Here is a 21,506-nt window from a genome sequence, read left to right on the forward strand (position 1 = left end):
ATTAAAATGATGAAACACTTTTGTTTTTTTACATTATACAAAGACTTTGTCAAGCTTGTTATGAAGACCCAATAGCTTCAAAGGTGATTATTCGGCTAACAAATCATTGTGGCCTTTTTAAGCCTAGCCATGCTTTCCTAATGGTATCCAACATGATATAATATTCCAGGGGGATTTTAAGGGAAGGGTGTAGGTTTGAAAAATGAGTGCTAAAACCTTTACGATGCTGCCTGTATCTACTAGATATAGGCTACAGACTAAGGATAAATTTCAGAAGCCCCATCCACTGATTCAAATTATGCTTGAATTTGGTTGGGAAAAACTCTGGTTCACGTGGATGAGAAGGCTGTTTCAGAGGAGGCATGGTCTCTGAGACGCATGAAAGTATACTGCAGATGAGGTTTGTTTCTTCTTTAAACAGGTAAAGTTGCCTAACGCATGATCCAAGGTTAACCAATAAAACTGATAATCAAGTGGCTTCGTCTTAATCATGCATTGAATATTATATCATTCAATCCTGAAGTATACAAGCATTATAAAAGAAATGCCAATATATGTAATATTTTAATATTGCTTTAATAAAAGTTGTACTGCACGTAAGCATTTTAAAGAAATTAATCCTTTTAACTCATTCAAGCCTAAAATGCCTTTGTACATTTCCAGTTCACGCCCATAGTTCCTTATGGCATTAAGAACATTTTTTGGTCTGACTTCTTTAGCTGAACAACTTACTAGCTAATAATAGACTGTATTAGAAAGTGCAAGGAGTTAACAAAATTATACTAACAATTTCTGTATTGCACAACATCCTAGATTAACAATCACTATTTGCTGCTATTCGTATTTGTGTACATATTTTGTAATTGACAGCGCTATATGTTATTCAGGGGTATGGCATGATGTATCATGAATGAGAGACAGGGGAAATTAATTGTCAATGGCCATTTATATCACACTATACTTAAGATATTACCAGTTGGTAATTATGAAAATAAACCATATTTCCATATGTAGTTAATATTTCCATAACCAAGTGACTTAACTTGTATGACGACAGGTGAAACCTTAGATGTTGAATAAAACTATCTTTGATATTTACAAACCAAACAGCAGTGTCTACCTGAAGGCAAAATTGAACTTGTACCAAATAAGCCAACAAGATGGATAATTCCTAATAAGATCCTGACAAGATGTAGTATAAATAACACTTTAATTCAAAAGCAAAAATGGTCCAGCACTTTCATTCCCCAAAGGAACTTCTTCAGAACCATTTTACAAAATAAAACCATAATTTAAATAGCATTTAGAATCATCATTTGACTTAATGTTCCCTTAAACAGTAACATTTCACTGAATAGATCATAAAATCATTGTTTTTCTCTGTAAAACAGGCAAGATAGATATATGTTCATTAATACCAGGCAAAGTTGTATTTAGCCTTAGTTGCCATTTAAGTTCATATTCCTCTACCCTATTCTCCCAAAAGCCTCCCTTATCCCTTTTAACTTTTTCCAGAATGTCAAATAAGAATTTTGAATCATAGCCACAATATTTTGTATGCTTATATAAAGGATTGTTCTCATCTTTGTTTTTAATGGCATACGTTCGTATATATGTTTACGTAAACTCTTAACAGTTTTCCCAATGTAGAAGTCATTATATTTGGAGCAAGTTGCAATGTATACAAGACCAGAACTGCCACAATTTCCTGTATCCAGCCTAATACACTGTTCCGAATTAACTACAGACACTTTTTTTGTTTTGTAAGATGCAACTACAATCTCCCACATTTTTAGTTCCATTAATCATTTTACTATCCACATTTGTGGGATGTTCAAAATAGTTTTTCAAATTCCACCCTGTTTTATATACAAAAGTAGGATTTTGACACAAAATGTCGTGTGTCAGCACTACTACTAAACATTACCCAATTTTTTTGTTGTGTCAAGGTCGTGGAATCCCCACTGAATTGTAAAACCATAGAATTTGGAAATGTCAATAGGAGTAGTTTTCATTCTATTTTCTTCATTAGCACTGAACAAAAGGGGTGCACTTGTTACCCCATTCACTCAAAATATTTTTCCAATATCAAATAAAATCTCTGGATATCCCCTTTCTGTGAACACAGTAATCAAATTTCCTAACTCTATTTTGAATAAGGAAATACCTGAACACATTCTTGCTGTGCTTACAATCTGCCCTTTCACTATGTTCTTTTTTAGTATAGAAAGGGTGCTGACTTCTGTAGTCTAGGTAACTATTAGAAAATGCTGGTTTTCTGTAAAGTTTGGAACCAAACTTTTTTTCTATCTGGTTTTTAAATATAGTTACATCTAGATAGTTTGCACAATCCTCTGTATGGTCACAGGTAAACTTCAGAAATGAGCTGTTAATTGTTTTTACAAATACATCCCTTATTTCACCAGTTGTTTTCCACAGAATAAAAATGTCATCCAAAAATATAAAAAAAAAAAAAAAGTACTGATCAAAAGCCAAAGTGAATACATGCTGTTTCTCCAATGCATACATTACCAGGTTAGCATAGGTTGGGGCCCAATTTGCCCCCATGGCCACGCCCTTAACATGTCTGAAAAATTTCTTATTAAAACACACAGTTCTTTAAAACAAGTTCCATAACATCCATCACAAAATGAAGTAGTGCTCCATTTAAGCTAGTCGTTTCCAAAACTGCATCTCAGAACAGTTTGTTTGCATCATGTGGAATAGAAGTAAAAAGGTGCGCCACATCTATTGTTGAAAAACTTGTTATATCTGAGGAATACTCTTGTTTTATTTTTCTCATAAAATCCCAGGAGTCTTTTAAAATATACTCTGTAGATATATTTCATTGTGTTTTGTATCATCCTGTCCACAAATATGGCTAAAGGAGATGTCATACTATTATTAGCTGAGACCATTAGTCTGTAAGGGGGGCTTGTCAATATTCCTATGGATTCTGGGAATTTCAAATACTGTAGGGATGACAGGATGTTTTACCAAAAATGTGTTACTTCATTAATGGCTCCCTGGTACAAATAATCTTCTAGAAATAATTGAACCTTCCTTTGTGCTATGTTAATTTGATTTAAAGATACTATTTTATATTTTTCGGTGTCGTATAGGGTTGATAGCATGTCATCATATTCTTCACTGTTTACCATCACCATCCCACCCCCTTTGTCAGGCTTCATTATTCGCACTGTGTCGTGTCTTGGTTCTTTTAACAATTCCATTTCTTCCTTACTAAGATTATAAATGTTCTTTTTAGATGTTTCGTAATACTGATAAATATCTTGCATACAACACTTCTCATAGGTGGTTGAAGTGTACTTTTCTTTTTCATAATATTGTGTTGAGTTCAGTGGGTTATTGCTGTCTTTAAAAAAACTTTGAGGATTAATTTTCGTGTAAAAAGTTTTAATTCAGTTAAGGTATCAGCTAGGTCTGCCTTTTTAGCTGGTACAAACTTTAAACCCTTTTTAAAAAGTGTAAAGTGTGTCTGTATTAGGGGAATGTCTGTATAGGTATAGTTAAAAATATTAAAACCTTTAAAACTCATACATTTCCCCCCCAAAGGCAGTAATATAATACTGTCCATCTGTGTATTAACTGTTAGTTCATTTTCTGGTTCTTGCCCTAATAACCTCTGTTCCCCCTGGTTCTTGTTTGTCCCCAGGTGAGGTTGAACTAAAAAAAAACATTGTTTATTCTTATTTCTGTTAGAAATTCTTTCTGACCTTCTCAATTCCATGTGTTCCCCATCAAATATCTCATCTTCATGATTGTTCCTAGCAAAATTTTTCCTATTGCCTCTCTAATTCCAATAATTAAAGTCTCATGTTGTGAAAGTTTAACAAAAAATATAATTTGGGATTTGTGTATTATAATACAGTATTTTTGAGAAAGACTGAATACACTGACTATTATCACCATCAAGAATGCTTCTTCCTGATGATATGGTAATTTGTGCAGTTTTAATATGTTCTGTTCACAAAATATTTACATTTATTTATCTTATGCTTAAGTTTATTTTTCAGGAAATGCTCGAGAATGGAAGATGTGTGTAGGTTGCTAGAGGTGACATTCCACACCACATAACTGTTCATGAGTTAAAATCAAAATGTTTTAGCATCACCACTACTTAACCCCAAATTTAGTGTCTAATACACAACCTTTTACACTTAATAGATATTACGCCTACTTAATGTATTGGATTCATTCTTAGCTTGCACCATCTTTATTGTCTTTCCAGCATGAAATGAATTGCATCCTAACCACTGTACAAAATATACAATATTGTTTGACATTTACAATAACTTGGTGATTTTTAATCTGTTGAAATAGTAAACAGAGTCCATTCATTATAGGTTCATAGATGTGTACTAGGCTAATGGCCCTGGAGCCTTTACAAGCCTAGCCCATAGAAGTGCCCTGGCATCGTGCTGCCTGATATTAGTTCCTAGTGTCTCTGTCAAGTAGAACCACTGGAGTGATCCCCAAGGTGAACTTTCCATTTCCCATCCACTCAAGATTTCTCTTATAGAGTGCCAGTGAGGTGCTCTGCTTGACATGTATGGGAAGTCTGTTCCAGAGCATGGGCAGTCTCTGGGTTATGAACCTGTCCCTCCAGCATGTTCTGTTGATTGTGGTAATGAGATTGAGGTCTCTGGAGCGTGTGGTGCAGAGAGATTTGGATGTCTTTAGATGTAGCATTTATAACAGAGCTGGGTCAAACATAGCTTTGTAAGTCAAGCAGAGATTGCCTCTTAGTAGACAATATGAGACGGAGAATAGCTGGAGTTCGAGTCTGTCTATGTAGGACATGTATTTAAGGCCTAGGATCCTCTTCATGAGGTACTATTCTGGCCTTTCCAGCTGTTGCATGTGTCCAGTGAGGTACATGCCAAATAGAGCATTATACTCTGGCCTAATGAGGGACGAGTAGAGAGAGATGATGACCTCTTTCTTACTGGATGCAAAACCCTTGGTAATGAGTTGTGCCACATAGGACTTTCTGACAACAGTGGCAATGTGGTGGTCGAAGGAGAGGTTACTGTCAACCTGTGTCCCCGGATCTCTTAAAATGCCTTCGATGTAATTAGTGGAAACTTGAGTTTTTCTCAAAGGGGATGACGCATTTTTTGGCATTAAGCTTAAGGCAATGGTTTCTACACCAGTCAGTGGTCTCAGTGAGGCCTTTCCTTGTAGGATGTCTACATCACTTGGGGAGTTAATGGCTCCCAGCTTGCAGTTGTCTGCGAACTTGGTCAGCCAGAGTCCCTTTGTGTTGGCCTGGACTTCTGAGAAGTAGATGCCAAACAGGAGATGACCCAGGACCGATCCCTGTAGGACTCAACTTGTGACTAGTCGGCAGTCTGACTTGGATTCCGCTACTTTCACACTGTGGGTTCTATCTGTGAGCCAATTTGCAACCCACCTACTGATATAGGGGGTTAATGCCTAGGTTGATGAGTTTATCAATAATTCTTGAGTGGGGAATGGTATCAAAGGCCTTGGCCAGATCGAGGTAGGCTGTATGAACTGCCTTGCCCACATCCACAACTCTGGTGACGGACTCAGTCACCCAGGTTGAGCAGGCATGATCTACCTTTCACAAAACCAAATTGTGTGGGGTCTAGAGTTTGGAGATTCCCTATATCCTTGTTAATTAGGTCCATGATGATGCGCTCCATAGCCTTACATATCAGACTCATCAGGCTAATGGGCAATAATTCCCTTTATGGAGAGGGATGACTGTAACAGTGCACCATTCGGTAGGGACAAAACCTGAGGTGAGGCTGTGATTGAACAGGGCACACAGATGTGGTGCCAGTTCACTTTGTAGTTCATGTAGAACACATACAGGGATATTGTTGGGTCCCATGGAAGCTGTATTCTTGGCCTTGGGCAAGGCAGCTTTAACTTGTGCTGCAGTAATGTTGGGTGCCTGTCATTCCTCTGGTATTGTCATTGGTCCTTTGGGGGGAGTAAAGTTGGCACTGAATTTGTTTTCCAGTATGTTGGCAATATCTGTTGGCTCCGTATAGGAGGTACCATTGTGCAGTAACTCGGAGCAAACTTGGGTATTGCTGTGGAGATTCTTGTTATAACTGTAGAAGGCTTTGTGGTTATTTTTAGTGTCTGCCACAATTCTGCCTTCATAGCTGATTTTAGAGGTTTTGATGAGGGATCTCAACTTTTTGTTGAGGCTAATAAGGGAATTTTTCCAATCTTGGGACTTTATCTTTTTCTGCAACAGTTTTTTCCTTCTGCTGTAGAGTTTAATAGCAGGGGACCACCAGATTGGCTTCCTTTTGTTGGAGGAGAGCATCTTGGTTCTGTTGGGTATGGTTAGTTTTCCATGCATTTATGTACGTGTTCGTACAGTGCATTGGTGTATGATTCAGCAGTCGTGCATCTATTTTCCATTGACATGGGTGCTGTGAAGTTAGCCACCTATGTTTTTAGGAGCCCAAAGTCAGCTTTGGAGAAGTTTTCCATGGTGGTTACCTTTGCGGGGAGGTGTGGGTGAGATGTGGATTTCCATGGCGATGTTTATGGCCAGATCTAACCAGGGAGGAATTGACTATTGGTGTAGAGCAATGGATGTTCTTCATCTCACATTGCTGCAGTCCTTACACTTGGGTAGTCCGCTGTCCTCGGTCGGCCCGAATATCAAAGTATAAGGCTGACGTCGGTCAATGCGCATTTGACTGACATCAGGACGTCAGGGCACAAATGCGCATGACCGACGTCATATCCTCAGTCTTTTTTGCCGCATGGTCCGATGCAGAAGCAGCATTGCAAGTGCCGGTTGGCGTTCTGAGATTTTTCGATTTCGAAGTTTCAGACCGAGTTCAAAGTTGGCTAAGTACCCGTTGGGAATATTTTAGTTTTTTCTTGCCTCAGTCATTTACCGGATGTCAGAAAAAGTCAATAATTGCATTTCTTGTGGGAAACAGATACCGCATAGAGATTATCATACTTTGTGTATTCCTTGCTTAGGGCCTGAGCACGACGTTGTTGGCTGTCGCTCTTGTGCTAGATTTAATAAACGCACTATAAAGAGAAGGTTGGATTGTGCAAGGTTAGTCTTTGGGAAGCGGTGCAATTATAAAATGCCGTCGGATGCTCCGACGCCCGCTTCGAAGAAGCGCAAGGACAAAGCAGTTAAGCCTAGGCTAGAAGAACCGTCTGTACCGGACGCTGGTTCTTTAGAGGTGTCAGTGGAGCCGGTGGCTCCACCGGAGGTTTCTTTGTTTTCCCAGGGTGAGACTTTATTATTGCAAGATGTGGCCTCTCAGGAGGCAAGTCAGGCTGAGGGGGCTTCTCAGGTTACTATACTCCCCTCCCTTCCCAGGGTGGCTAGGCCCTCTCCTTCTGTTTCAAAGGCTTCTCCCAGGGGCAGGCCAGGTTTGGCTTCAGTTGGTGTTACCCCTAGCTCTTCAGGAACTGTGCCCAAGAAGCATATGCTTAAAATGGCAGAAGATTTGATTACTTTGATTAAGGGTTCTATGCCCCCTCCTGATAAGAGGCCTAGGATGGAGCCTGAGCTGGGGGGTTTTGAGCAGGCTTCAGTTGTTTCAGAGTCTTGACTGAAGACTTGCAGGAGTACTCTCCTTATTCTGATTCTGATGTGGATGATTCTACTCCTTCTGCTTCTCCTCCTGAGGATTTTTCTTTTTCAGAAACTCTTCATTCCATGAGGGAGCATTTTAAGTGGGAAGGTCAGGACTTCTCTGATTCCAGGAAAAGGCTTAGGGATTTTTTGTTTTTACCCCAGCATAGGCCTTTGGCTATACCTCCTGTTTTGGATGTAGTGGCAGATGTTTTTTCAGAGGCTTCTCTTAATCCTGATTCTTTGCCTCCTGCTCCTGTTAAGCTGGATAGGTATTACAGGGTGCCTGAAGCTCATAAGTATCTTTTTAAGAGTCCTAGGGCAGACCCAGAAACTGTTAGCCAGGGGCCTAAAGGTGTTAAGGCTTCTGTTGTAAAGAATCCGGTTCCTGCAGACAAAGAGGCTAGGGCCTTGGATAGATGGGGAAAGAAAGTTTATACTACTTCCACTCTTGCTATGAGGGCTTTGAATTGCCAGTTTCACATGTTGAAATACCAAAACTATCTCCTTTCACAATTGAAGTCTAAGGTTGATGCTCTGGCAGTAGGTATTGATTGTAAAGAGTTGCAGGATTTAGTACATGTTTCTGAACAGGTGGGTAAGCATTCTTTGCAATGTGGTTTTGATGCTGTACAAGCCTCGTCTAGGGTGGCTGCCACTGGGTCAGTTCTTCGCAGGCACGCCTGGCTAAGGGATCAAAATTTGTCTGAACATGTTAAAACAAGGATTTTAGATGCTCTTTTACAATCTGACGTGTTGTTTGGTCCTCCTGTTGAGGCAGTTTTAAAGAAAATGGAAGACAAGGCTAAGTCTATGCAGACTGTTAAAGATTTTTTGCAGGTCCAGCCTCCAAAGTTTAGTAGAAATTGGCCTACTAAGGGGTGGACGTATCCTTCTTATGATTCCCAGTCTAGGGGTAGATCTAGACGTGGTAGGGGCAGAGCTCAAGGCTCTTTCAGGCCTAGAACAGGGAGTTCTCCTGCACAGTCTTCGGGTGAGGGCAGGGGTCAGTCCTTTCGTAAACAGACCCAATGACCTACCTTTTCAGCTGCCAGAGCCTTCTCGTCTGGCAGCACCTTTGGGAGGAAGGTTGGCACTTTTCAAAGAAAATTGGAGTTTAATTACCCAAGACAGATGGGTATTGGATATCATACACCACGGTTACAGGTTTTATTTCCATACCTTGCCTCCTTTCAAAGGCATGCCAGACGTTCCTCCTCAACAAAGAATAGAGGCTCACAAGCAAGTTTCTCTGTTACTCCAAATAGGGGCCATACAGCCGGTCCCTATGCCAGAAGTGGGCCTAGGATTTTATTCTCGCCTGTTCCTAGTACCAAAGAAGGGGGACACGTGGAGACCAATTTTAGATTTATCTCCCCTCAACACTTATCTGGACATTCCCAAGTTCAAAATGTTGACGTTACAGCAGCTTTTACCTCTGCTGGGCAAAGATCATTGGATGGTAACTTTGGATCTCAAGGAGGCTTACCTTCATGTTCCTATCAGACTAAGTTGCAGGAAGTATCTGCGTTTTCGAGCTGGGACTTCTCACTATCAGTTCTGTGCATTGCCCTTTGGCTTATCTACTGTCCCCAGAGTATTCACGAAAGTTCTGGCTCCAGTGATAGCTTTCTTCAGGCTAAAAGGAATACAGATCTATCCTTATTTGGACGACTGCCTGATTCTGGCTCAAGGAAGGGAAGAGCTTCTTCATCATTTGGAATATGTGATAGCAGTGCTAAGATGCCTGGGGTATTCTGTGAACGAAATAAAGTCCAGTCTAGTACCCTCTCAGGACATGTGCTTTCTGGGTGTGAGACTGAATACAGCATCCCAGATGGCCGTTTTAACCCCGGACAAACAAAAGAGTCTATCCCTTTACTTCCATCAGCTATCTCATCAGTCCGGGCTGACTGCAAGGACAGTCCTTCAAGCCTTAGGGTTCATGGCATCTTGTATTCTGGTGCTTCCCAATGCCAAACTGCATATGAGGAAGCTGCAATGGTATCTCAAAAATGTATGGACACAGCACTGCCAGGATCTAGACACTGTCATTCAAATAATACCTTGCATTCAAAAGGAATTTTTGTGGTGGGCTCAGGAATGTCACCTAAACAAGGGACTGTCTGTGACCCGGCCAGAGGCGAGTCAGATTTTAACGACAGATGCCTCAGACAAAGCTTGGGGAGCTCATCTAAATGGAAAGTGGATACAAGACAAGTGGCCTGCCAGACTACAACATCTACATATCAACCTGAAGGAGATGTTAGCAGTCCAGTTTGCATTAATAGCTTTCAAGGATCTACTTCTTCCAGGGCAGGTGTTGATTCTAACAGACAACACAACTGTCATGTGGTACATCAACAAGCAAGGGGGAACGCATTCTTATCCTCTATGCAGGCAAGCAATGATTTTGTGGGAGACTGCTCTCAGTTTACAGCTCAATCTTCAGGCAAGGTTTCTGCCAGGAGCACAGAACTCCTTAGCAGATGTGTTGAGCAGACGAATTATGGATCCTCACGAGTGGAAATTGGATCCTCATGTATTTCAGAAATTGACAGGGTCATGGGGAACTCCAGACATAGATCTGTTCGCTTCTCCACTAAACCATCAGCTGCCAAAGTTTTGCACAAAAAGGTTTCATCCCACAGCTTGGAAAGTGGATGCTCTTTCTTTCAATTGGAGCAATCTTCATGTGTATGCCTTTCCTCCTCTGCCTCTCCTCCCAAAGGTACTTCTAAAGGTCAGACAGGACAAGCCAAGGATGATTTTAATAGCTCCAGATTGGCCTCGACAGCACTGGTACCCATTACTGAGAAGTCTGGTACGGAAGCCTCCATGGCCTTTGCCTTCGATTCCACACCTGTTGTCACAGGAGGACAGCCATTTGCTGAATGTCAAACTTCACTCTCTTCACCTAACAGCCTGGCATATTCTGTTTTGAACCATAGAGGGTCTCAACTTCCACAACAAGTTTTGAATGTGATTTTGGAAGCTAGAAGGCCTAGTACAAGGAAAGTGTACGCAGATAAATGGAAGAAATTTTTATTTTGGAGTGCAGCAAAAGATTTTGATGTTTCTGAGCCTAATTTGAGTGTGGCTCTTCAATATCTTACTGAGTTACTGGACAAAGGTTTGTCTTTCTCTTCTATTAAGGTTCATGCTGCAGCAATTTCGGCTCACTATGATTGTGTCCCACCATTGTTTTCTCATCCTTTGTTCAAGCAATTTCTTAGAGGGGCAAAGAATATAAGACCCCCACGAAGAGCTCCTACTCCTGCTTGGAATCTCAATTTTGTGTTGGAGAAACTCACTCTACAACCTTTTGAGCCTGCAGCTACTTCTGAGTTGAAATATTTATCATGGAAGACTGCTTTTTTGTTGGCAATTACCTCTGCAAGAAGGGTTTCTGAATTGCAGGCCCTTATGGCGGTTGAGCCTTTTTTGATTTTCCATAAGGATAGGGTATCATTACGTACTAATCCTTCCTTTATGCCTAAGGTGGTTTCTAGTGTGGCTTTAAACCAAACTATTCATTTGCCTACTTTTATGCAAATCCCCAAAATAAAGGGGAAAAGATTTTGCACACTTTAGATGTACACAGGCAGTTGCGTTATTATTTGGACAGAACTAAAGGGTTCAGGCAGTCTCAGCAGTTGTTTGTTTCTTTTGCTTTGAGTTCTCAGGGCAAGCCTGTGTCAAAACAAACTATTTCTAAGTGGATTGGGTTTTGCATTGCTTTCTGTTATTCCCATCATGGCAAAGAGGTTCCAGCTGGGATTAGGCCTCATTCCACTAGGGCTACTGCCACTTCAACAGCTTTTTTGAGGGGAGTGGCAACCAAGGATATTTTGGAGGCAGCTACTTGGAGTTCAGTGCATACTTTCTCTAGGCATTATCACCTGCCACTTTACTCTAAATCCAGGGCTGGTTTTGCCACTGCTGTTTTGCAGGGCATTTTGGCAGCTCCTGCTTCCTTGTAGTTAGCCATCCTCCCTTACCTCTGCTTTGGGATTCTACCCAAGTGTAAGGACTGCAGCAATGTGAGATGAAGAACATAGTACAGTTTTGTACCTACCATAAATGTAGATGTTCGAAGATCCACATTGCTGCAGTCCAATTTACCCTCCCTCCTTCCCCTCTGCAGTTAGAGGTGGTTGTGTGGGTTGGGTTGTACATATTGTGTATATTGTATATTTTGTACATATAGTTAGTGCAAGGGTGGTTGGTTGGTTGTTTGCTGTCTTTTGGTTTTGACCTTTATTTTTAGGGTCTTCTGACATCTGGGGCAAGAAAAGACTGAGGATATGACGTCGGTCATGCGCATTTGTGCCCTGACGTCCTGATGTCAGTCAAATGCGCATTTACCGACGTCAGCCTTATACTTTGATATTCGGGCCGACCGAGGACAGCGGACTACCCAAGTGTAAGGACTGCAGCAATGTGGATCTTCGAACATCTACATTTATGGTAGGTACAAAACTGTACTTTGCCCGTGTTAGTAATAACCAGGCCAAGGATGTTGCTTCCTCTAGTGGGGGTAAGAATGAGCTGGTCCAGGGCATTGGAACTGATGAATTCCGGGAAGTGTTGGGCCAGTGCATTGGTGCATAAGTAGTTTTCCCGGTTGATGGAGGGGGTAGTGGAACTCGCCTAGTTATGATAGTGTTGTGGTTTGGACCCTGATAGTTTGCAGGGTGCTTAGGAACATGGAGTGAGAGTCGTGGAACGTCAGTGGGGACCTCTAGCAGGCTACAACCTGAATCGCCATCTAACCCAATGTTAGTTGCACCTGAAGTATCTCAGATACGTTATGCTGGGCTACTAGTCTGGAGGTGTGCATATCTTTTATGAATATGGAGACACCACCACCTTTGGAGCTTCAGTCCATGTTCTGGGTCCGAAAGGTGTGGAATGGTTTATAGCCTGGTAGCGCAGGGGTGCTTTCTGCTGCTTTAAACCAGGTCTCTGTTACAGCACAAATGTCGATGTTCTTCATTTTGAGGAGTGCTTCAAGCAAGTGCATCTTGAGATTGACATCTAGCATCAAGCAGCATGATCCTCAAATTGCATTTATTTATAGCTGTTTTAATTTGGTCTTTAGAACATCGCCTAAAAAGGCAATATAGGGGTGGCAAGAGCTTTAGCCAGTGTCCAGAAACCTAGGGGTGACAGCTGCATGCCATCTCTGACAAAGCATTGACGTCTGTCAGTCATGTCATCCCAAGCAGACAGATACTGGATCCCCTTAGAATGATACCACAAACTTAGCCAGTTGTTGGTCAGTCATTTTCTGCTTGTACTGCAGTATCATTCTGGGCAACGGTAGGATGTTGCTTAGGGCTAGGGTCATACCTGCTTGGGCCGCATAATCTGAGAGCTCCTCCATGTCTCCCTTCATGTAGTCCTGGGGACTGCATCTCGGGTCATTTACACTCCCATGGACAGTGACAGAGTCATACTTGTGGAGTGACGTGAGTGTGTGGGTTATGTCGGATTCTGGCACCGGACAGCTGTTCCCTTCTCCTTATTCAGCCTAATGAGTGAGACATCAGTGTGCCTCACTATCAAGTCACCTATGATTAGTGTATCGGGCAAGCTGTTTTGCCTTGGGTTGAGGGCATACTGTGTAGGTGAGCTGTGTGTCTTGTGGTTTGTGCTGTGTTGTGGTGGTCGAATGCGTTTCTACCTTGGAGATCTCTGCTGTTTGGATAGAGTTCTATTGAGAGCCTCCATGAAGGTGGGTGTGTGGTTTGTGTTTTTGTGGCAGCCCTCCAGAGCACCCACCATCACAGCTATGTGTTGCATGTGGTGTGGTGCAGGTGTTGACCTTCTCCTCTTGACCAGCTATTCCGGTCTTGGCTTGAGTGTGTATGGCTTCCAATTAGGATATATATGTGCATCTCTCTCAAGTCTGAGTGTTGGGAGGTAAGAGCAAAGGATTGTCTGTGTACATGAGGCAGTTGCTACACTGCCTCAGAATGCCCAAGTTCACCAGGTTAATAGGAGAAACCACAGGGAACTGACCTTTTGACATGCCAGAGAGGGATGGTCATTATTACTAAGTACTGTAGCTGTTTCCTTATATATTCCGTTTACAGGAAGAATGTCACACAAGGTGTCTGAGTCTGTACAGAGCACTGCCAAAGACTTGAGGGGAAACATACGTAGACCCTGAAAATTTAAGGATGAAGTATTTAGGCAGATATTTTGAAGTTGGAAAGAAACCAAGCAGGACTTGCTGAAAAATAAAGAATTAGCTTAAGAATGATGAAAAGAGGGGAGTTGCATGAATGGCTACTGCCTGGCAACTACTAATGCTGGTCTCAGCACAGCTTCACTCTGTTGGGGTTAAATACTCCTTTGCTTCTTCTCTCACCAGAAGCAAAATGTTAGCACCAATCCCAAGAAGCGAAGCAGGCCACAGCCTATTTGGTGATCTACAGTCTTGTCCCAGATGATGCAATGGTCTGTAGGCTTGCAGCCTATTTCTGGTAGATGCCTCGAATAGCAACCAGACCAATCAGATATGTTAAGCACAAACATTTGCTCTCCAACCAGAAAGAGTCAGGAATCAATGCACTCTGCTCCTGCTCTCACCAGGATCATAATATAAGTGCATATTCCAAGCTGTCACCTATAAAGCAGTTAAGCTTTCTGGTGATCAGCAGTCTCCAGGAAATAATGCAACTGCAATTCATTCTCTCACCAGGAGAAAACAGAAGCACTAATTCCAAGATGACTACTGAGAGGCAAACTGTGGGCTCTCCATTAACTGGTTGTCTTGCAGTAGATGCTTAAATGTAAGATGAAAAAATGGTTTATCCGAAACACTGCAGTGTGTACTAGAGGAGTTAGATGTGAAAGTAGGAAACTTAAGTTTTAGCTGTCTAAAAAAGTTAAGTTTTAGTGGAGAGTCGCTATTTTTAAAACAGCAAGAAAGTTTGAAAGGGGGTAGTCACTTTTGTATTATGGTACTATGGAATAAAGTAGGATGGCCAAGAAATTTAAATAGTTGAAGGGAAGTGTTTTCACAAAATGATAATTTTGTGCTTACTCACACCAGCCAATTAAAGCAGAGGGGAAATGAGATGTATGGTCAAATTAACATAAGGAGCAGGCCACTAGAAACACAGTGGTATTTAAGAACACTACAGTAACTGGGTGGGAGGGTAGCTGTGGTCATTCCAAGTTTTAATATGAAGTTAAATGCAGAATACCAGTAAAACAGTGTAAAAAATCAAATCACTGTATACAAAATAGAAAAAGGCAATAAAGTAATACAAAAAAAACAAATAAAAAGCAAACTAACCTTTCCCTCACAGCAAACTGTAGCAGAGTCTGGGTGAGCCTTTCCAGTAAAGCTTTGAAAGGTTTTTTTACCCCTTAAATAGAAGGTTTAGTTCCAAGCTTCACCCCCTTAGTTCATATATGATTAAACTTAACTGACCTGTTCTTACTTGTGTGACTTCTTAATTGACCTGTTTCTGTCTGACTCGCAAGGGACACAGCTGTGGTCTGTTTTCAAGTTTTAATATGCAGTTAAAAGCAGAATACAAGTAAAACACAGTGTAAAGAAAAAAATCATAGTATACCAAATAGAACAAGGAAATAAAGTAATAGAGAAATACAACAAATAAAAAGCAAACTAACCTTTCCCCTCACAGCAAACTGTATCACACTCTGGGTGAGCATTTCCAGTAAAGCTCTGAAATGTTTTATTTTACCCCTTAAATATGTCTAAATAGCTGAAATCTAAAGATGCATGCATGCTTTCCTTCGTAAATGTAACATTCTTTTCTCTTTATTAAAATAAGTCAGTATATCTGCATTCATTTTGTTTTTTTTCTTAAATGAGATGGCAAATTTTCAATCCTTGAATACCACCAAAGTTGAATGATGTCATTACTTATATACACTCCTAAGTCCAAGACACGTATGGATCAACTTTATTGGTTAACTTCAGATCATGTTGTATATTTGGTCTCAAAAATCAGGCTGATGAATACTTGGGCTTATTATAAAATACAAAAGTATTTCCTCCTTTTTATAAAGGTTGTATTTGCTGTATGTTTAATGAATTAATCATGCTTAATAGGTTAATGAATTGTTTTATTTTATTGATGAAGTGTTTGCAGTATAAAATGGGGGGAGTGATGCATGTAATTATTCTAACGAAGTCTTGGACGAAAACATACTGGGAACTGTTCAACGTTATTTCTCCTATGTGGTGTGCTGTGGTGTGTCATTAAAGGCGTTTTGTGGGCGAATAACAGCTGTCTGCGTGCTTTTATCTTTATTAGTGACTGTATTTGCACTCTGTCCGTAGTTTATATATTGCAAGGCTTACTTTTGTCAGGGGCTAATGGAGGAAAGATTAATGGGATGGAATCCTAGATGTTGCACAACATCTTTTCTCAACCCAGTTATAGTAAGCAGATAAAGATAATTTGTTCTTATTTTTAGTATTTATAGTTGCACAAGCGGATGGTCAATGTATGGTTGATATGTAACAGCTGATTTGTGCAGAGAAGCAGGTACAGCTTCAGGGTTATAGGTGTATGTGTAGATACAGCGGGTGTTAGAAATATGAAGAAAGTACATGTAGCTGTACAGGGATTTATATGTATGCAAAGCAGAGAGAGAAAATATTCTGCTGTGTATTGTAGAAGTGTTTATGCATAAACACACATGCGCACAACCACAGTCAGAGAGAGACTTAGAGTGCAGCTTTAGCCAGGTGTTAAGGGTAATCTGTCAGTTTTTTGCAAATTTTCATCAGATATTTGTGGAGTAAGTCTACTTAATAGGGCCACTGTCCGTCTCCCACCAGTTTTGAGAGATGGAGTTGAGCTTCTTGATTGTCTGTTTTGCTTGTAAGCTTAGTAGAAACCCATGACGCTAACCTCTTAACCAGTATGTTTATTTTAAGTGGTAAGTAAAGGGTACAACTTAAACCAAACTATCCGCGCCATACATCTGACACTACATGTATGAAAGGCATTGAATGCATTTAGTAAGGCGATACGAATAAGTGAAGATTAAAGTATTAAGATACCCTGAATTCTATGACAAGACTTGTATGAAAATTTGCAGGGTATTAAAGCTGATACCAGGTGTTTCTCAGGAAATGAAGTATATGGTTGTGAGATCTTTGTAGTGGGAGCTTAATATAAAGACTCGTATCAAAGGATCTCTTGGCTGATAAACAGCAGCTTTGAATGGCACCTGATGACTTTCTGATAACTGCTGTTGGAAAATGTAAGTTCTTATGGTCTCTGCACAGCTCAGTCTCAATGTAAAAATGTTACAGATGCAAGACAGCTGCTTCAGGGAATTTCATGATAACAATCTATTTAAAAAAAAAAAAAAAAAAAAAAAAAAAAGACGTCTGCTTCAGATACAAGAATTTGAAGCCAGTGATGCTGCAAGGCCTTTTTGATGTTTCTTTCCAATGCCGTCTGACTACTGGAAGTTTACTGCATCTAATGTTGAAATCTGACAAAATCTTACTGGTGTCAGCTACAAAGAAAGAAATATGAAACATGCTGAGAACATTTTTTCCCCAAAGAGATGTGTATAATGGAAGAAACTCCCATGCTTACTATGTGATTTTTTTTTTTTTTTTTTAGTATTTCAAAGTTTTATTTTTAGAGAATTTTTTTTCTCAATTTTTTAAATTTTCAAATACATTTGAATGAATTCCATAGTATTTATACATAACATTACTATATGTGATTTTAGCATCACAATTTAACGAGTTAATGTTTTGGGTTATTTTAGTTTCTGCTATTCATTATGTGCCAGTCATCCCATATAGCATTGTTTGAAAAGTATTTGTCTAGACTACTTAATGCAGATCAGCTCTAGAACCACATAAAGGAGTTAAAGATGTTTGCAGCCCTACTTATGAGCAATAATGATGGCTGTGTAGATTTCGTCACCTGTACCTCCTAGTTTTCCTGCAACCAGAGCTTATTTCTCAAATGAATGAAAATGCAACCACAACAGTCATGAAAAACTGGAGCTTTCTCATTAAAAAAGACTAAAAAAAAGTTTGCAAATTCACAATATCTGTACAAAGTATATTCTGCTGCTTTTAACAGATTTATTTAAATTTGTTTTCCTGGGTAGACTGCTGCCCCAATGGCCCATTTTTAGGCCACCTCAGTTTTTGGGGAGAGGGAGGAAATGGTATTATCATAAATGAAATGGTAATAAATCCATAATAATGCAATGTATACATGTAATGTAGAATATGCTGTGTGACACAGCATTTCACATTAAATAGAGAAGGTAGAGGGAGGAAACTGAATTATTTTGTCTTAAGAATGCATGACCATGGTCCCAAAGGGAGCGTCAGTAAATGTTTAAATTGCTTTAACTGCTAAAAGAAAGTTAGGATTTAATTTATACTTTTGAAATAAAATCTGAAACAACTTCCCCCTGCCCTGTTTAGTAGTATGTGCTAACCCCTAACATGCAGCTTACCTTAAAAAAGCACTGTCCATAACGTTACCACTACACAAACAGCTTGGATACTCTAAATGCATGCACAACTAATCATGCATGGTAAACCTATCCCCTTACCTAATCCTAAAACACACGCACTTACACACAAGAACCCAGCCTCTACCACCTACCTTTGTCAACTGATCAGACGTAGCCCAATACAACTTTTGCACCAAATGTACTTGAATTTCACAAACTAGTTTTAACCAAGTGAACTGTGACCATATCTCAGTCCCTCTATACACACGTATGTATATTTCTATAGATTAAAAAATGCTTTTACCAGTCTATAGTAGTGATTACAGAGAGTATATTAAAATTCTTGAAGTGCTGACTTTTACATCATGTAAGGGTTTAGAATTAAATTTCCCATTTTGAAGTTCCATGGGTAACTTAATTTTAAAAGAGCAAGTTTTTAAATTATTATTTAGGGTAGAGGTCTGCAGTATCCTTAATTTACTTACTCCTTGTAAGTCTGTTAGGATTGAGAATTTTGGATTGTGTCCACAATTTGAAGAAAAATCAGCTGAAGGACAGCATGGCTAAGACAATTTTTATCATTTACACCTTTCGCAGAATTCATCTACATCAGTTTTGATCCCCCTCCAGTCCTAATATATGGCTGGGTCAGACTGTAATTCCTGTTTTAGGTGCACAATTCGAGGTAATTGATGGTTGGCTGTTTGTGAAATACAAGAACTTGACCTTTGTCAAATCATGTTGCTTCCATCTTAACATGGTCACCCTCATGAAGCATCTTAATCCAGCCGCAGATTTTCCTCTTGTGGTGCGTCTTTATATACCCACTTGGACCCTTGTAACACCTCATTACTTAGGGCTTTTATTTTGGAGCCCAGATTTAGTTCAATACACTGTTCTGGCTTTCATCATTTTAATTACTTTACTGCCTTGACAAAATGTACATGTGGTCTGTATTTGAGTATAGTACTGTTATTTTCCCACCTCCTGAATTTGTTGATGACAAAAGGGTCTTCAGGGTACACCACCATGAACTTGGGCTAAGACTCCAATGATAAAAACACTCTATTCGAAGAGAAACAATAGAAAATGTTACTAAAAACACATGAAAATCCCAGCTAGGATGAGCACTTTTGGCTTCTTGAGCTGCCTTCAGGTCATGTTCGTGGTGGTGTACCCTGAAGATCCTTTTGTTTTCGTCGTACTGCTTTGGGACACCTTTGGCAGTTGGAATTGATTTGTTTTGTTGAATCTGTTGATGAGGCAGGCATATGTCTTTGTACGCTCTCTGACTTTTTTTTTGTATGTAGTAATATCTTTGTTCTATGTTTCTTTGCCATTTTGAAAAACCTTGATTATTCCCAGATTGTCAATCTGTTTTTGTTGATCAAAAAATGAAATTGAAACTTTTAGTTGACAATGATAATAACTAAGGCTGCATATTATGATTCAACTTTATTTTTATAGGATACAGAAGAACACATTGTGTTACTCATGTGAACGGTAAAACAACTATGGCAATATCTGCTAAAACATTACAAGTAAATCTTATTTCTAGACTGCTCCATGAAATGGATTGATAAAGGTTTGACTTTATCACATTTGATTAATGATTCAGAAGCATGTAGGAGCTGGCCAGGGAGGGGAGTGAGTGGTTGCTGTAGTATCTGCCATCTTTTGGGGAGGGATGTAGTTTGACTGATATTGTTGGGCAATTAACTGGCAGAAGCAAAAGGCATTGTCAAGCAGTAAGCAGGCCAACCAAGTTTGTGAAGTCATGGTGTTTTACACCAGAAAGCCGAGGGGAGTCTGAAGTGTGGAGGTGAACCCTTCATTGGCCGCACTGTGATGGGGCAAGTGCACCATCAAGGGGGGGGTGCTCCTGATAAGGAAGGGAGTAGTATTGCCCTTCCCAAGAGCAACAATCTGGCCTAGTTCCTACCACTTGACTCTCAGCAAGAATGGAGAGCTGATTGGTCTCCTGGGAAAGAATGAATGGGACCTACTACTTTCACTCACTAGGGAAGTACCTGGCTCCTGTGTACCCAAAACAAATTGAATGATTTGGATGTTGGCAGTGGAGCTATTGGACAGGTCATGAGGAAGCAAAAATTAAACCTGATTTCAGAGTGAAGAAAGACAAAAATGCAGCAAGGAAGTGAAGCAGGCAATGTAGTCACACTTCCTTGTAATTGTATGTTCAGTAAAATAAAACATTGTCTTATTCCCATTACAGAAACTTGAGAAGTACCAGTTTGTATGCATTGTGTATGCACACCAAATGTAGCCCTCGAATAGGATGTTACATTAATGCTCTTTATATCCATTTTTGGAAGTAAATTATATTAGGAACCTGTTAAAAAATAGAACTGGCTACATTTCCACTAGTCTGATGCATGGTAATCGAGTGCTACAAGTCAGGCTGCATTTATAATGTGTCCCCTTGATTATTTTTAATGAACATTTATATATAGACCAACATAGTTTTCCTTCCTTAGTTCACACAAAAAGAACAAATGCTATTTGTACTTATGTAATGTTTGAACTTCACGTATGCACTTATTTTTAAATTGTGTATTGTTTTCTTTCAGTTCATTTATGATGAGAAGATTGTCTGGTAAGTTTACTGTGTCTGCATTCTGCTGTATCTGCATTCTGCTGTATCTGTTTGTCATCGTCTTTGTAAGATGGTGCCTGTAGGCCACAAACTTAAAAGAATGTTGAACTGCATACTGTGAATTACCAGAAGGTGGAGACAATGAGCTATTTTAACTGCATACTGTAAATTACCATCAGGTAGAGCCAATGTAGTTTTTATCTTTTTGCTCCGCAGAGCCAATTATCTGCTTACAGTGCTCCTTTCAGTCTGTGAAGCTATCACCCCATCCGTGGACTTGATCTGTTATTCCAATGTGGAGCTATGCTGTTGCCAAGGAAAATGTTTTTATTCCGTGCCATTAATCCTGACCTCCACACATGGAGTTTGCGGGAATCAGTCACAGAATCCTATGGACATCTGTCTGTGTTTCCTTAACCTTTTGGTGAGCTTTGTAAGCCCCTAGAGCTTTCCTAAGTGAGGTCTGTAACATTATTCATCATATTCCCTTCCTTCTCTATGGGTATGAAATTCTGTGTCAATTGTAACAGAATGCAAAATGACTTACTTCCACCTGCCTTTTACATTAGCATACATCTGTAATATGTTCAGATTTTACACTTAACACACTTTTTCACTTTACTTCATTATGCTGATTAAACAAACTGCGAAGCATTTCCATTTAAATTTGCCTGTTACTACTTTTAACTGCATCAGCAGCATTTCAGTAATGTACTGTTTGTTTCCTAATACTAAGTCGTAATGAACTTATGACCTGCATTAGCCTGCTAGCAAAGATGT

At 39.9% G+C, this 21,506-nt stretch overlaps 1 protein-coding gene across 1 annotated transcript in view; it reads left to right on the forward strand.

Annotated features, from left to right (window-relative positions):
• Positions 1-21,506, forward strand: part of SLC24A4 (solute carrier family 24 member 4) — a 1,237,943-nt gene that overhangs the window by 330,524 nt on the left and 885,913 nt on the right. Inside the window, exon 6 of the mRNA XM_044074649.1 lies at positions 20,701-20,726. Coding sequence (XP_043930584.1) covers positions 20,701-20,726 — 26 coding nt within the window. The remainder of the gene's footprint in view (positions 1-20,700; positions 20,727-21,506) is intronic.

The sequence above is a fragment of the Protopterus annectens genome, chromosome 6.part0, assembly GCF_019279795.1.
Source record: "Protopterus annectens isolate FY-2018-M chromosome 6.part0, PAN1.0, whole genome shotgun sequence".
NCBI classification, from domain to species: domain Eukaryota; kingdom Metazoa; phylum Chordata; order Ceratodontiformes; family Protopteridae; genus Protopterus; species Protopterus annectens.